The sequence below is a fragment of the Sinocyclocheilus rhinocerous genome, unplaced genomic scaffold, assembly GCF_001515625.1.
Source record: "Sinocyclocheilus rhinocerous isolate Xijiao unplaced genomic scaffold, SAMN03320098_v1.1 scaffold615, whole genome shotgun sequence".
Taxonomy (NCBI): domain Eukaryota; kingdom Metazoa; phylum Chordata; class Actinopteri; order Cypriniformes; family Cyprinidae; genus Sinocyclocheilus; species Sinocyclocheilus rhinocerous.
In genome coordinates this window covers 1,426,524-1,444,750 of record NW_015631049.1, presented here as the reverse complement: position 1 = coordinate 1,444,750, position 18,227 = coordinate 1,426,524, and the positions used below count along the sequence as shown (strand labels likewise).

The window sequence follows — 18,227 nt, the reverse complement described above, 5'->3', positions numbered from 1 at the left end:
AAATAAAAGTATCGGTATCGGGCGAGTACTGGAAAAAGTGGTATCGGTGCATCCCTAGTGAAAACGTTGTGTGATGTTGCCTAACCAACTGTATTTTAAATATAAAAACTTTCCAAAAACTTTTGAATTTTTACCTCAGGATGCTGAGTTTCTTAGTGTTGCGCGTTTTGATTTCTCCTGGAGAGGCTGCGAGCCTCGCCTCAGTAGCTAACCTTATACTGTCAATAGATGCATTATATATAATGCATATATATTCTGATCAGAATATATTCTGATTTTATTACATGTTTTGGTGTTTACATAGTTATTGTTGGTTACTGATGTTTTTTTAATCATGTTACTTGTCTGGCGTTAATGAAGGGTTAAGGTCGAGTCCGGAGTCTAACTTATGTGCTGGGGCTCAGCCCCAGACGGCCCCGGCCCAATTTAAACCCTGGTTGTAGATCTAAATATTATACATGAGAAATATTGTGAATATTATGTTATAGTTTATTATTCTATTACACTAGTTAACACAGGAATATTTAGTATATTTAAGTCTGTAATAATTAATTAGCAATAATTTGTGTGTATTTTTGTAATGAATCAGTCCACTGAAGGCGAGAGTAGTGAAGAACCCAAGTGCAGTTTATTTACAGTGTGATCCAAACATCCAAACAATAATCCGAGACTTGACATGAACAGACTTGACTTGACGAGGCATGAACAGACTTGACATGAACAGACTAGACTCACCAGCAGCGGGATAAATACATTCATACACGACCACAGACAATGGCAACATGATGGCTACTTATAGGAAACAAGAGGGTCACATGACAAGAACAAACCAATGGGAAACAAGACACATGACTAAAACAACCAATCAGAACATGACACATACACAAGGCTGAGATACATGAAGGCAAGGGAAGTATGACACAAACAGCATAAAACAATTACAAAATAAAAGACATGGAAACATGAACAAGACAAAACCCAAACACCACATTACAATTTTAATGTTTATTCAGGTGCAATGCTTCTCCCCATCGACTTCCACCGCAACTGCATTATGCAAACACAATTTTGCTTGGCTTTAAAAACTGAGGAAATAAAATGTCATGATCAACATTCTTCTGTAAAGAGTGTATTGTATAGAACCCAGAGCATTCCATTGAATTATAAGTGCTAACAGTCTGGCATCACATATTGTGATTGGTAGCTACCATATAGAGAACACCATTTCATATGTAAACAGCCTGTGACCTAAGACATTATAAAACATCAACAGTTTGGATATGGTCACATTGTTCTAGGCATTTTGTTCTTGAAAACATTCACAGTCTGATGCACTGATGCATCATCTGCTTCATCAATCTCATCATTTGTGACACACACATGCACAAAAATGACCCAAAATGCTGTTGCATGACATCCGTTCTTCCTCTGTAATCTCATCAGTCCCCATTAGGATTTCGTGTATTTTCTAATAGCTGAGATAGGCTGGTTCTACATACACACACTAACCAGTACAACATTACAGTAATTGCAATTGTCTAAAAAGCAGTGGGCAGGATCACGAGCTGTGAGTTAATCGTATTCCAGGCACAGAGGGCAAACTCAGTAATCTGCTTTATCTACAAGTCAAGCACTATTCACTCATCACTGGACTGCCATTCTATGAAGCGGCTAAGTGCAGGGATGAAACTCTCACTAGCAGCATGACTACAGAGATAATGATGCTCCGCTGTACTCACATGATGAGGTCTCTGCATGAACCGTTTGCTCTGGACATATGAAATATAATGAAGAGGAGAGCAGGGATGAATTATAATAGTTTCAGCTAACAATAAATCTCAATATCACAAAATTACATAAAATTATCATTTTAAGATAAAATTTGCCTCTATATTTTATTTTGTTAACCAGAATGCTAACTTTGTAAATATAAAAAAAACTTTAATATATCCTATTTAATGTAAAAAAGATAGGTCTTTTGTGTGTCTGATATTTGTCCATTACATTATATATAATAATAGCATTAATATTATTACTACTATGACAGACATGAACATTGTAAAAGTTCTAAAAGTGTCCTGAGGGAGGCAGAGTGGAGACAGGGACAGCACATGGAAGAGAAAAAAGGAACATTGTCCGTCAACATGACCTCAAAATTTACCCCCCTATGCTTTAATACATGTCCATGATCTTCATGATTCAATGGTACATGTTATTTTATAATTATATTATGGAAATATTACACAAATACAACTTTCTCTGCAATTATTATATCATTAGTTCTGTTCAATCAATTCTGCTTTATTTCTCCTCATTCAATATCCTGTTTCACCCAAAAATACATCAGATTACGAAATTAAAAAGGATTGTACTTCCACACGTACCACTTGTACTTAAAAACACTACTCTGTAAACTCGCAACGTAATAGAGAGCGGCAGTCATGCATTTCCACCTCTGTACTGTCAGCCTGTCTGCTGCTGTTGATATTGCAGATATTGTAGAGTACAGACAAGGATGTTGGGTGTCTGAGAACATGTTCCTGTCCTTGACTTCCTTGAAGATTAATTGTGTCTTTACAATCATGAAGATACAATTGTTACACAGTGGCTTCCTCTTTATCAGAAGTTGATTGCTAAAGTCATACCACATATGACTGTCAAAAGGGAAGAGTGCAGTTTTTTATTAAAGGCCCTGAGGGTTACGCGTGAGAACCATCTGTTCAAACCTCTTAAACTTCACTATGGATAAAGGCATTGACCTGAGACTTAGACAAACCACTAATTGACTTTCTTTTGCCTTTTTGTGGGTTTCTGTGTGAGCAATAATGAGTTAGCACAGGGCACTGTGGTGAGACTTGTGGATGCAGTCCATCTTTCACTGAGAAAAATGCTTTAATTTTGCAGAGGCCCACATTGCCAATTCTATCACGCTGTTTCTTGTGGTTTAAAGTTCACTTGTAACTTGCGCCTAAAAAAGGATTGCACATGAAAAAAATGTCATATTTCTGCTTCGTACATCCAAGACCTTCACCAAACACCCTCAAACATGCTTTCATAGAGGACCAAATATGATACAGGTCACATCATGTATATTTAATGGGATCACCTCAAAGAAGAAGCTTTTATTTCAAAGATTAATGAACTGACTTTATGTTTATGTACAGGAAAATTGGGGATTTGAGAAAGTCATATTTTTCCAGCTCCACAAGACTTACCCATAACTAACCCATAAATGCTTTCACTTTGATCATTCAAGTGAGGTTTTATTAAAAGCATCAAGGTTATTTTTCTATACTGCTTATTCTGTTAATTAAACAAAAATGAAATATCATACATTTCCTGATTTTAAGACTATTTTTGTGCCTACTGCTCAGCAACAAGATATTTAGGAGCTATGAAACATCAACTGAAGGCTATGAACTAACAACAGCTCTCAAATGTGCTACTCTACAATCATTAGGGAAAAAAACACAGACACACATTCATTATTTACTTAAACAGTCACCAAAAGGGCACTTCATTCCTCCAGCTTAAAGCTTTAAAGACACAGGTGCTTTGCCATACTCCACTGAGCTTCAACTACGGCCTTAATACCATGATGACTGTCTGCGACAACTGACCACTGACATGCTAAATCATTCTCTTCTGATCTCGAAGGCTCAATATCTAATCTAATCTAATCAATAGCCACATTATGCTTCACAGGGCACACAGTGTTTACTGTATACTCACAACACCCAGTGCACTTCATCTGACAAAAATGAGGGATGCCCTGCAGCACTTGAGTCACACAGATTATGTTTGAATATGATAATATCATGTAAATGTACATAATGTTTTAATGTTTTTGTCTCGTCGCTCCGGCTGGGACAGGGCATCACAGTATGGTGAGGGGCGTAACATTTCAGTCAAACGCTTGAGGTATTCGGCCAATCACAACGCACTGGATAGCTGGCCAATCACAGCACACCTCGCATTTCAGACCGATGAGCTTTGTAAAAATCGACGCGTTTCAGAAAGGCAGGGCATAGAGGAGAAACAATAATGTACAGTATGTGGAAAATAATGTGTTTTTTTAACACAAACACATTTCATTACACCAAATACACAAAATAATGTTATTTTTAGCAACATCATATGACCCCTTTAAGACTCTTTCTCCACTGAGTGTCTGAGGTTGCAATCATTAGAGGAGAACTGTGCGTCATGACAGAAGTGCAGCATTAATATATTTTTTTAAACACACATAAACCACATGTGCCATGTCAGTGCGAGAACATGCAAGTATTCTGTATTCTGTTAAATAAGCACAATCCTCTGTGCATACCAAGCTGAAAAGACAAACACTGACAGCAGTGTTTTAAACGCTTAACCAGAAAGACCTCCTTGGTCAATCAACTTCATCAGATATGCTGTTCTTGTCAACTAGCTTCACCAGGAAAATGGCTGGTGAACGTTATCTTATGTCCCCACCCACCCCACCCCCAAAATAAACAAATACTTAAACAACATATTAATTTATTATTTTTTTAAAATCAGTATTTGTGTCATATTTTCAAGGGTACCTATCTAAACATCCTTTAAACGGGATACATTTAAGATATTTTGCCTGATTTTATTTTACAAATTAACAAGATTTCATGTCTTGTTTTTATACAAATCTAACCATTTTTTTTAGGTGAATGTTTAAAACGATAAAATGTCCATTTGTTTTACTGCTTTTAGCATAAACCTTAATAAATTTGGTAGATTTCTCTAAAACAAGACCAGAAATGTAAGGTATATATATACCTTGCTACGTGTATTGCATTAGGCTAACCGAGACTTGTCATTTGCACTTACATATTGTTGCTCTTTTGTTAGTTTTGATTGCTTTTATTGTCCTCATTTGTAAGTTGCTTTGGATAAAAGCATCTGCTAAATGCATAAATGTAAATGTAAGTAGAAACAGATGTTAAATCTTGGTGAAATGGTAATGGAACTGTTCCTACCTCTCCCATCATCCATCCCTTTGGTGGTTTTTCCTTTGGCTCCATGGCTCCAGCTGCTGGTATGATCAACTCCTCTTCCGGCCCACTCCGGTACATCCTGTGCCCTATTTTTCTTCATCCACGGGGGTCCAAATCTCCGGGGGGCTCTCCATGTCTCCTTAAATACCCTTCCTAGGAGCCCGAGACCATCAGAGGTAGAGCTCCCACCACCTGTGCCGCCCCCACCTTCAGATATAAGTGGGTCACGGACGCTTCTAGAAGCTCCAGTGGTGGAAGTGTTGCTGGAGAAGCCGGAGTGGAGGAAAACAAGACTGCCAGCAGTGAGGTAGAGGAGGATGAAAGAGAAAAAGCGTACCGGTTTACACCGGAAATAGCGGTGGATCTTCAGCAGCGGTCTGGCCATGATGGGCTCTCGAGCCACACGCATTGGCCTTTGATGTTACACAGGAACATATAAAATCAGAGACAGCACCTTCCTATAACTTCCATTGTCCTACGAGTCCCTTTGAAACACTAAAACGATTCCCAAACCAGGAAACAGTAGTTGTAATGATGACAGTACTGACGCTTAACACAGTTTGTCCATCTGTTAGGGACTTTAAAGTCTGAAGACACTTCCCCAGGTTTCCTCTGTAGCAGTATGCAGGAATGTGTCCGTGTGTCCCGTGTCTTTCTACATCCCCAAAGAGGCAGCGACAGAGGAGAACGGTGCTACCGCAGAGGCCATGTTGTGAAAGACGAGTGGCAGTGAAGACTGAAAGATGATATTGCTGTGGCGACGCTTTCACTCCTGTTATCAGACTCTCGCTCTCCTGAGGCCTTGTTTCCCACCAAGCTGTCCGTCTATCAAAAGCAGCGCTGATTCACTCCTTACTCAGGCCTCACTCACAGACTGAAAAACACAAAATGACAGATACTGAACAAGGAGTAAATACTGATGAGGTCTCTGTGCAAAGAAAAATACTTTATCTGAAAGCGAGTAAGAGTTAAAATTCAATAACAGGCTGCAGAAGCATTATTCATGACCATCTAAACCATCAAACACAGAAGTAAGAACCTTTTGAGCAATTGGCTTTGTAGAAATTTGCCAACAAGAGACTGTACCAATTTATGCAACAGCTACACTGAAGACAGAGGATGGTCACATTTTATATCCAAAAGTTGTTCAGCTTGAGGACTTTTGTCTTTTCACAGATATCTCCAAAAGACAAGGCTCCTATTTATAATTAAAACGCCCATCTTGTGATTTAATGAACATCTTTAGGACATTAAAAGAGTAATTTAATTTAAAATGGATTTGTTCTTCTGCTGATCTTTTATTTTCTCATAACAATCATTACATCAACATTGCATCACTCAGAGATACACAGTGCCAAAAACTCATTAATTTTCTTCAAAGAATGAAACGACCAAAAAAAGTGTTTCACGGCAGAGGAAATGGAAATAAATCTGTCATAATGATATTGTCACAATGTTACTTCCTAGCATAGCAAAAATTAAACGACTTTATAACCACAGCAAATATAATTTTCTAAATGAGTATTTTTGTCTCATTTTCCAGTAAAAATATCTAAACATTTTTAAAACAAGAATAATTCACTTTAGGAAAAAACTGCATATTAAGACTATATTCAGAGAATATACCTTGAAGTCTTTCTCACACCCAATTAAAACCTTGAAAACATCCAAGCATCCTTAAAACAATTTATGTGAGAAGGGGAAAAAAGTCACAGGCCCCTCCCACGACTGTTGACGGACACTGCTGTTTTAGCATAGACCCTCCCTGAGTGAGCTGTAAACAGTCCACCATTGTTTCGACGCCAGAGCAGGTGTAGACATGAATGTCTCCCAAGCGATTGAGGTGTTTTGTTGTTGTATGTAAGAATGAACATAGCAGTCATCATTTACTCCCGACATCTGAACCGCTGAAGACGCAGTGGATTACTTTTGTTTTTGAAGGGAATGCGTTTATGTCTGCGCGAATCATTTTACTCCAGACTGCTTTCCGAACGAGGGACGATTCAAGGCAGGTTTTGCTTCGTTCGTGATCCAGCTGCACCTCCAGAAGAAGTAGGTCTCACACTTTATATTTTTTATGATTATTTGCAAATCGCTTTTCCTCTTCCACGGAAGAGAGGGGCGGAGGTGAGCAGAGCTCAATTAGCATTTAAAGAGACATGCACCGAAACGGGTCGCTGTGTACAGAGCTGTTTTGACAAGGTAAAAAGGGTGTTGTTTTATACGACCACTGAGTAATTTTAACCAAAGTATGTTGCAGACAGTTAATGAAGACCCTAAAGAATCATACCAACTTTTGGAAAATGGGCATCCGATGTCCCCTTTAAGGTTCGAGGTTCAAAGTTTATTATAAGCCCAAAGGGTGATTATTGGTGCAGCATAAAATTTGTAAACATATCATACAAAACACACAAACAGCAAAAAAACAGGATGTGTACATTTAATGTGTACATTTGTGAATTTTGTAAAATATCTATCTTTGAGTTAAAAGAATTTACTTTCGAAACAAAACTGTGTTAGATATTAAGACATGTATTCAGATAATAGATCTTGAATACAAGTTTATTTTTCAAATCCAATTGACCCTTCGCAAAGACCTACCCCCGTTATTTACTGTTGCTATGTCCGACAAGCCATATATCATCACACAGTGAAAAATACATCATGGAGCAGAGGACACTAACAATGTGCCGACAGACAAGACAGAGCAGGTTACTTTTGGTATGAAACAAAGTATCAGCTTTCAAATTTTGTCATTTTGTAAGAAATTCAAACAATAAATACTGTTTTGTGCCTCTTTAATGCGTCGTGCAGATTCAAGCAGCATGTGAACCGATCTCTTCCTAATAGTTACAGCACGAAATAAACATGGATGAATATCAGAAAGTATGTTGTCTCAACTGCGGAAAGATGTCAATACACCATTTTCAAGTTCAACTCTACTGACGTTAATCTACTAACTCTCCTGTCTGGTTTTTTGTTGGATAAAATGGCGATCACCTGTCAATCAAACCCTTGCGAACGGTCAATTGGAGCATAAATTTAATTTTAATCAAAACAGTAAGGTTTGTGTTTAAAAATAGAAATAATATTCAGCTTAATTTAAAAATATGTTGTCAGAAAGCATTTTTAAAGTCTTATTACCTTAAGCCCGACTCACACTGTGCGATTTTGGCCAGTGTCAGAAGATTTGGCGCACAGTCCTGCAGTGTGACTTCTACGACGAACGTTTTTCAAGACAAGCCATGATCAGAATTAATGCTAGAGATTTCTTCTAACCGCATAAAATCCGGCGCTCCCGTCCTCCACTCATGGAATTCATATGATTCGTTGCCTTTGCTATGATTTGCTGTTTTCATGTGGGTGTGTAGTGCTGCTTGCACTATTCTTCTTAAATACACCAGTATTGCCACCATTCATATACTTTTAATGATAGCCAACATAACATTACCCATTTTTAACGCGTCTTGAGTGTCGTACAGTCTGACATTAATGACAACTGAGATCCCATAGTGTGACATGATCATCATGTTCGTACAGTCTGACAAGTACAATCCTAAAGGACTTAAAAAAAAAAATCGCACTGTGTGTGAGCAGTGTGAGCCCGGCTTTACACAATTTTGCTTCTTGAGTAAAGTAAGTTTTAGGGATGTTTAGATATTTTCACTCAACAAAAATGATCATTAAAACTGATTTTTGCAGTGAACAAACTGTAAAGCTAGACAGGATGGAAGTATTCCATTCCCATTCTCTCAAAGACCCCAGTGTCCACAGTGGGCAAAAACATTCAGGCAGAGTGTTTAAACAAGGAGTCATAATCAGCCTCCTTCCGAGGGTAACGGAATTTTCCGTAGCTAACATCTCGCTATAGACTTAACGTGAGCGTGCATGTGAGAGTGTGTGTGTTTGGGTATACAACGACCCAATGTCACCGTTACCTGACCCCTGGGCTCCCACCTGCCGCAGTCAGAGCGGAGTCAGGCTGATGTTATCGTGACAACTTTCTAAACCAGCAGCACACAGACTTCATTCAGAGCAGATATAGCTCAGTTCCTATAGAGAGGGGAGAAGAGGAGGGAAAGAGAGGGAAAATTAATTTAAATTCATGTTGCACACCAGTGTGTCAAGGATTTCACTTAGTGTGGTCACTTTTACTTGCCTTAGGCACAGGTTTTTTAACTCTGTAGACCCAGGCCTTTAAAAGGGCTTGTAAATGTATATGTGTGTGCAAATGTGTTTTCTGCGGTAAAACTCATAGACTTGTGCTTGGAGACATATGGGCGTCTGTTGGTGTGAACCAGATTTTCAAATAGTTGTATCTCGGCCAAATATTGTCCTATCCTAACAAACCATACATCAATGGACAACTTATTTATTCGGCTTTCAGATGACGTATAAATCTCAATTTCGAAAGATTTACCCTTATGACTGGTTTTGTGGTCCAGGGTCACATTTTAAAAAGATACAACAAAAAAAAACCTAGATCTACAAAAACTAGATGTACAATCAAAAGCATGCCAGTTAAAATATATGAATGTAATTGCAGCTCCATTTATTTTATTTTAAAAATAAAGTCAGGCACACCATTAAGCCCCGTTCACACCAAGAACGATAACTATAAAGATAACTATAAAGATAACGATATTAGCGTCCACACCAGCGAACGATATTGTCTGTTTATTCTAAGCGCACATGCGTCTGCCGCTTTAAATTCTTGAGCTCGTTACAGCAGGATGGATTCTGATTGGCTGTCAGTGTTTTATCGTTCATCAGCTGGAAAAAAAATAGTTTTGAAAGTGATTCCAACGATATCGTCTGTCTGTATCGTTATCGTTATAGTTGTGGTGTGATCTATGCTATTCTTTAATATTGAGAACGATTTGTAGAACTATATCTTTATCGTTATCTTTATAGTTATCGTGCTTGGTGTGAACGGGCCTTTATACTTCACAAACAGTTAGGTTTTACTGTAAATTATAATTGAAAAAATATTGTACTGTAAAAATAGTCTAACTGCCAGACATTAATGGAACATATTTAATCCTTTATATTAACACAGATCTCTGCACACTTCTTTAATAATTTAGAGGACATTCTTAGTGAAGCAGGATACTGAAATGGAAAAAAAAGTGGTTTGACCTCTACTTTAATTAGACAGGTCTGATGGATATTTTTTTCACATTCACACCAAATATGACTGAAAATGTTCACTTAAAGAGAATTCGTCTTGGTTGCTTGAGTTAAGGGCTATGACCTCAGGTTAGAGTCCACAGGCTTTTCCATAAATATACACTCCATTACTGCTAACCAAGCCACTGAGCATCAGCATACAGAGAGCTACAGTGCCATTACAGACACTTCCTGCACATGCCCCATTGTAAATAAAAAATACCACCGCTCCTGTGGGACCACCCACATTGTCACTGTACCATTGGCTCTGAGGTCAGGTGTGGGGAAAGTCCATGGACATCTTTTCACACTTTCCACCCAAGCGGTTCACAAGTTGAGGACTTGTATTTTAAGGTTTGTTTTCAAATGCTGAACTGTCGAAATATATCGAAATTGCAGTGGAAATAAACAACTAAAATAAAGTCATAAAAAAACAACAACTAATCATCATAACAGACTACAGACGCTAATTTTTCTGCCTGACAGACGGGTAATTTAGTTTTTAGGTTTTTGTTGTAGCAGAGGTTAAAAAAAAACATTTGCAAACAATGTGATGTAAGACAGCAATGACAAAAATAGTAGCCTGCTGCAGAAAAAAAAACCTACGGTTTGAACTACTGAAAAATGTAGATAAGTTAGCGTCATTATCTTTAGTTACTCGGATAAAACACAATTTCAGACCAGTGAGTTGTTTAAATTCCTTTACTTTCTGAATTCAAGCATTGGCTAGTGCAGTGTAGCCTCAGAACTCCCTTGTTTCCCCATCTGACTGATTGAGCAATAGAAGTAACAGAGGCTCTGAGGTCAGGTGGGGAAAGTCCATGGACGTCTTTTCACACTCTCCACCCAAATGGTTCACACGATGAGGACTTACATTTTGAGGATTGTTTTCACATGCTGAACTGTCGAAATATATCAGAAACAAACTATAGCCCATTTTGTGTAAAAAAAAAAAAATCCACCCTAAAATCACAAAAACAAACATTCACAGTAAATTAAAAAACACTTTCTTGAGTGAAACAAAATTTTGATAATAAAGCAACAACGTGTCAGTTTCAGCAAATGTTTCCCATCATAAATGATGTAAGTGATTTTCTCCACATGTGATTGTGGTTTGGCCACAATTATGATTCTGTAAAGCATTCCGATTGAACAAGTTGCCAAGAGATGTGATTCTTTGGGGTTACAGGAAAGTGGGCGGGGCTAATAAATGGACCCTTATTTTGGTTTGCAATGCTATCTTCCTTTAATTGGCTATTTTAATATGAAGTTTATTAGGCTATTACATTGACTTGAATGCACACATGTGCGGCTTACCATTCAAACCAGACTTACAGCAGGGCTCAACGATAAGAACTGCCCGATGGCCTGGGGCCAGAATGAAAGACGTGTCGTGTCTCAGACAGTGTGCGAGCTCCGATTGGAGTTCTCTTTCGTATCTTCTTGTGCTTGAATGGACAAATACATACAAAATTAAGATAAAATGCCACTCTTGGTGAGTATCCTCGAAAACAGTAGCTTATGTCTTAAAGGGGTCATATGATGCGATTTCATTTTTTCCTTTCTCTTTGGAGTGTTACAAGCTCTTGGTGCATAAAGAAGATCTGTAAAGTTGTAAAGACTAAAGGAACGACTCGTTTGGACTACAACGCATATTTTCCGGGATTTATGATATCACAAATACCGACGAATGGGACGAGACCTGGTTGAGCTGCACTAGAGAAGGCAACGGGTGTTATCACTATGTTGGAGACACACGCTAGCTTTCCCAAGGCAGACGAACTTAGAGTGGTTACAATCATCCGGGTTTAAATCGCGCTCCAATTAATTTGATTTTGACACAATATTTACACTGAAGCTTGCAGCAGGCGGCTATGGTAAGGAGCGTGACATTTCCCGACCAGGCGCCGAATGCTGCCAATCACAACACACACTGGCCCAGCTAACCAATCACAGCACATTTCATATTTCAGAAGACGGGCCTTCATTTGATACAGGAACTATTCGAGCTGTTCATGCCAGACTGGGTAGAGAGGTGTTGAAATAATGTAAAATATGTGAAAAATAATGTGTTTTTCAAACAACCTAGTATGACAGCCTGTTCTAGTACACCCCTAAAACAAAATCAAGACTTTGTAAAAGAGCATAATAGGACCCCTTTAAGGGAACACAAAGAGTTGAGAAAGAAATCGGATATGTATTATATTGGATCCATGCATTGTGTCCTAAAGTGAATCTGTTCTATATTTATTTGTGCTGTTGCTTGTCATTTGTTTATTTGTTCTTATTTTAGTTCTGACTTGTCCACTTGTCTTGTTTAGGCTAGTAGTTTTTGCTGTGGTAATTGGAAGCGAGAACTGTAAAATGTAACTGGTATCTAAAATGTTGGTGTCATACTGTAAGCTTATTTATTAGAATACAAGATAAATAACATGGGTCAAAAACAACAAAAACAATAAATATTAAATTGTTTTGTGGCAGGGACAATGAAAATGTTGGCAAGTAAAGCAAAGTAAAAGGGCAAGCAAAAATTTTACCTGGCCTGACCGGGTCAGTAGACAAAATCTTTCGCGTTGAGCCCGGTCAGAGTTTTCACCTGGTGAATGATAAAACAGGTGAAAAAAGTCTTGTTGTTGAGCTTCTTTGAATTGGACCAATAAGTCCACCATCACCAAAAATGTCTTAATGCTCTAGCAACCACCCTCATCTTTCTAGAATAATGACTGAAGGATTCACTAGAAAAATGTAAAAATGATCACAAAATCTCATTCTCAGTCTCATTTCATTATGTTTTTCTCTATCAAACCTTCAAAAGACAATAGGAAATTGCAGTGAAAATAAACAACTAAAATAAAGTCATAAAATAAACAACTAACCATCATAACAGACTACACAAGCTAATATTTCTGCCTGACAGAATTAAGGGTAATTTAGTTTTTAGGTTTTTGTTGTAGTAGAGGTTAAAATTATTCACAGCACATGAAATTGACTTTAGCAGACATTCCCCAATCCCTGCCAACAGTTCAGACAGAACCTCATGTAGTGTGTTAAAAATGACAGCATCAGCATTTCCCTATTAAAGTGCCGTGACCCCAGAACCACAGGGGCCCTTCTCTCGGCCTCACTCTCACTCTGCCTCCTTATGTTTTCTTTGTTTCTGCACTCTGTTCAGCAGTTATGGCTTTCGTTTCAGGATTAAAGGCTGAATTCCACAGACACTGTAATAATGTTTACATTAGAATCTTCAGGCCCGCAGGCATCCTGTCATATACCAGCATGTGTTAAACTCTGACTACCACTTACATTTGCCAAGAATACCCAAGTGATCTACTTAACATCGCCTTGTGTGTATTTAAACTCCACTTTACTGTCGCATTTCGGCACATCAGACCATATTTTACTTACAATGTAATTGTACTTTATTATACACTAATGTACCACACATGCACCATGCCTTCGCATACACAGGTGAAACTGTCAGGAAGAGTGTTTATATAAGTGTGCATTTGTCCACTACATTTTGTGCATAGCATAAAAACATCCAAAAAAATAAAAGATTTAAAAAATAAAAATAAATCAAGGTTCTGGAACAGCTTGTTTGTTTTATACAGCCTAAAATTAAATGGGTAACACTTTATTTCAGTGTCCATTGTTACACGTTACATATACTTGCTATAGTAAAAACAGTAAATTATGCATAATTATCTGCAACTAACCCTAAGCCAAACCCTGAACCTAATTATATCGTAAGTACATGTTGTTAACATTGTAAGGACACTGTAAAAATAAAGTGCAAAAAATAAATGCATTTAATGTGTATTTACCTGTAATGTGATTTTAAAAAGTGATTTAAAATGTGAACATCAATTCACGTACCTTGATGCTCTAAAGTGTAAACTTGTGTTTGATCATGGGTTAGTCTAGATTTAGTTTAGGTGTTTGTCATTTTGTCCAGTTCATGCATATGGCCAACTACAAGTCAACAGTTAATAGTTTACAGTGAACAGCATAGAAAATTTATATGTTTGTTTACATTGATTTCTCAGATGTGGACTTGAGTTTACAGGTATTTTTAGAGCACTTTAACCATGGATTTTTTAGTCTGACAACATGCGTTTGGTTACAAAACCAGTTTTCTGAACTCAGTTGCCCACCAGCAGTCTGTATACTTTATTGAGGAACAATTTAATGTTCAGTTATTTGTATCCAGTTATTTGTATTCAGACACACTTGTCAAGATCAACAGGGCAAACAAAAGTCTTCAGCTGATAATTTCCCCACACTGTGGGTTTTTGTTTCAGAAAACGGTGCATAAAAAATAATTATTAGAACTACACAGTAACACTTTCCAGCATCTCTTGGTGCAAGCAGCATCTGCAAAATATGTCACAGAAGTGTACTGGAAAGGATTATTAACTAGTCTGTTAGGAATATATCCTTCCGCCCAAATCCCAATCTACACCCATGCACTGCACTTAACATCATATCTTTGGACTGCATGTCTTCTCTGTGGCTATAGCCCGTTTTAGGCACACAAAGCCTGCCTCACCCTGTCGTTTTCATGCCAGCCATTTTAATTAGAGGGATGTCTGATCTCTTAGCATGTGCCTGTTACTGGCTCTTTGCCCAACTGCAATTAATTACTGGTGTGCCTGCTCAAATGATCTGGCAGCCAGATAACAATTTCTCAGTGAGAATCCGCAGGGATTTCCTCTCCTCCGTTTGATCCTGCTACTGGGGTTTACACGCCACTTAAGGCCATTTTCCTGGATGTAGCAGGTGAGAGGAGAAGTGGGTTATCAGAGCAGTTATCAGCGTCTGACTACAAATAACTAGATAAACATTACATTTTCCCCCAAAAAGGTATACAGACTGATGGTGTGCACCTGAGTTCAGAAAACTGATTTCACAACAACCAAACACATGTGGTCAGACTTAAAAATCTAGTGTAAAAGTATCTGTAAACTCAATTCCACATCTGAGAAACATTTTAATTTTCTAAGCTGTTCATTTTTTGCATTAAACAGCATTCTGAAATACAAATAAAGCTCAAAACACAAAAAATAACATTCAAATACATCATGAAAACATGGCAATTAAAAATGCATGGCAGAAAATCAGTTATAGCTCATCATTATATCACAAAAATAGCCATCTAGTAGGAAATGAGAAGAACGGACTGAAACAAATAAGGTGAAACATATTTAAAATGTGTATCAGACCGCAACGGTAAGAGAAAATCTGCTGTACTGTATGTCTAATTGTTACTTTTTCTCCAGTTGCTGACACTGAGCAACTATTTACATCAATCAATGTCTAACATCAGCTAATAGTGACTGCACTGATTCTATGGCTAGCACAATAAGAGCATTGGGTTTTATAGTGAAGCTAAAATCGAGGGATTGGAGAGAAGTGCCTTATTGTAATCTTTATAACATGACATAGTCCATTAACCTCAATCCTCATGTTTTTATTCATCTGGGGAAACAGGAGGGGGTAGGGACAGAGAGAGGGGGAGCTAACAAAAAAGGGTTAAAAATACAGTAATTTATTTGGGCTTTTCTCTTGAATTCACATTGCTATTTATAGCTTGAACACTAAAGAATAACCAAAAGAGTTTTGCAATGTCTACAAACAGGACAAAACTGACCCACTGAAAAATAAAAAAACAAAAAGCTGAAAAAAATGGCTGCTGAAAATTCAGCTTTTGCATTTAAAAAAATATTACAATAGAACACAGTTATAATATGTAATAATATTTTACAATATATCTGTTTCTGTTGTATTATTGATCAAATAACTGCAGTCTTGGTGAGAATAAGAGACTTCTTTCAAAAACTTTTTTTTTTTTTAAATCTTACCGACCCCAAACAAATGGCAGTTTAATTACAGTAAGTGATAATGTATGTGTCATGCAAGGTGAACTTTGTCAATCTATCATGAATTTAAATAGCAAAAAAGGCCTAGCAAACTATGTTTGATATAAGATAGATCTTTTGACTTATTTCTTATAGGCATCATCTTAGACCGCTACAGACACAAAAGTTAGTGAATAAATCAAGAAATATCTGACCCATAGCATGATTGCTACACACTCAAGCAATAGATGGATCTTAAAAATAACTGACCTGAAACTCTCTCGTGCTATTTCAATCAGGATAATGAGCAGCACAGTGGTTTGGACCACTGAACTGATTAGATGTTTTGCTGTTGTTCTCATTAAACTGCACATACTGTATCCAATGAAGCCTCCCATAAGCATTGGCCTTAAAGATTTTGTAACAACTGCCCTGAGGGCTGTTATTTTTTATCAGACTTATTACTGCTATTCATATCAGTCATAAAACACATTTTGCTCCTTGAACAAAGGGATAGAGTTCACTATGGCAGTGTTTCCTGTGTCACCTTTGGTCAGCAGCATCATTAATTAACTTAGAGGAACAGTCTGTTTTTCCACACTAACGCCAAGCCAGAAAAACACTTCACTGATCCTTCCCGAGAGGAGTGTGGCTCTCCCTTCCTGGACGTTGTTTCCAAACCCTGGTGTTTTCCCTTTCTTTATAACTCATATAAATTAATGTATTCGTTTTTGTCATGGTTAAAGGCTCATTTGGGTGTAATTACAAACTCTGGACTTCATATTCTAAGAATATTGAAATCGAAAACCCTTGGGACAAAGCAGTATTCCAAAATCAAAGCACCACACACAAACACACAAGCATGCCCCATCTACTTCAATCTGCCACACGCTGACCTCTGCATATCGGAGTCAGAGAGGGAGAGGGGCAACAGGCCAGTGATCATTTTTTATTTTTGAGCCTGGCCAGAGGAAGGATTTTGTTATCTGACTAATATCAGTCAAACACCCACCCTGCACAGACCCCAAGAAGGCCGACAGCCTTCTGCTTAGAAACAGATCAATCCACAGCATAACGCCAGTGTAATCCTGCATGTCTTCTGCTTAACAAATACAAATCAATGAACAAATCTCGGGTTAAAATCATTTCAGTTCTAAGCCCCAAATCATTCCATACCAGTCCGCTGGGGGGCAGAGACATTTTGAGTCAGAGACATTTTAATATCTAATAAGCATAATAATAAATAATTTAAAATAATTTGTACATTCATGTTTATTAGTAAACTCCTATCGGTTTCACTCTGAATGGTATTGTATCCTAAATAACTCGAAAATGACATCTAAACTTTACTGTAAACTGACTATGAGACACTATAATCCTGTCTGTCTTTTGCTCCTAAAGCCTCTTAGTCTAGACTGACTCCTCTTAACAGGTTGAGAGAAAACCAGACTCAGCCCTGATAAACAGCAAATCACATCCTCAAGCAAATTATGAAGATAGCTAAGAATTTTCTCATATAATATGTTCTTTCTCATCTACATCATCAAATTCTACAGAACAGTGAAATTGCACACCATTTGCTGAAGTGGTAATTTTAAATATGCAACTAAATGTTTCATACTAAATCTTGCAATATTGGTCGTTATATTAGAGGAGAGAAGAGGAGAGGAGAGGAGAGGAGAGGAGAGGAGACGAGACGAGACGAGTGTGAGCGGTGCCTTGTTCTTGCTTGCTGAGTGAGCATTTAAGTGTAATACTAGGGATGTAACGATTAACCGCGAGCCGGTTGGAAATCGATTCAAATATGCGACGATTCAAATCGGTTGAGATGCTAAACCAGTCGCGATTCATTTAGGTGTAGGAGTTTATAAGAATCCATGTCTGAAGGGAACTTACTGTCTTTAGAAAAGTTTAGATGGTATTATTTTCGTTTCCTCTTGCCTCTGTATAATGCATATTAAAGTTCATAAGTGCAGCGCTGCTTTGTTTACAGCGGAAACCAAGGAAACGTTTTAAGCGCCACCTGCTGGCAGAGAGTGCATCTGCGTCTCATTCAGCTCAGCTTTCATGCAGATATTTTTTATGTATAGTTTCACAAAACTGAAGTCAAACCATTATGTTTTTGCTTCAAATTTCGAAATTATACAACCTAATTTAGATTAAAAACTGTTCATGTTGCATGTATGCAGCA

General features: G+C 37.7%; 1 protein-coding gene across 3 annotated transcripts in view; it reads right to left on the bottom strand.

Annotated features, from left to right (window-relative positions):
* Window positions 1-18,227, bottom strand: part of LOC107741214 (WSC domain-containing protein 2-like) — a 47,959-nt gene that overhangs the window by 13,531 nt on the left and 16,201 nt on the right. The window contains exons 2-4 of one of the 3 annotated variants that reach the window (XM_016553882.1): window positions 8,948-9,062; window positions 4,992-5,883; window positions 1,740-1,769 (exon numbers count right to left, since the gene is read on the bottom strand). In XM_016553882.1, the coding sequence (XP_016409368.1) occupies window positions 1,740-1,769; window positions 4,992-5,418 (457 nt within the window). In that variant the 5' untranslated portion in view covers window positions 5,419-5,883; window positions 8,948-9,062. Of the gene's footprint in view, window positions 1-1,739; window positions 1,770-4,991; window positions 5,884-8,947; window positions 9,301-18,227 lie in introns of those variants that run through there. The other 2 variants (XM_016553881.1, XM_016553884.1) reach the window with 2 other exon arrangements.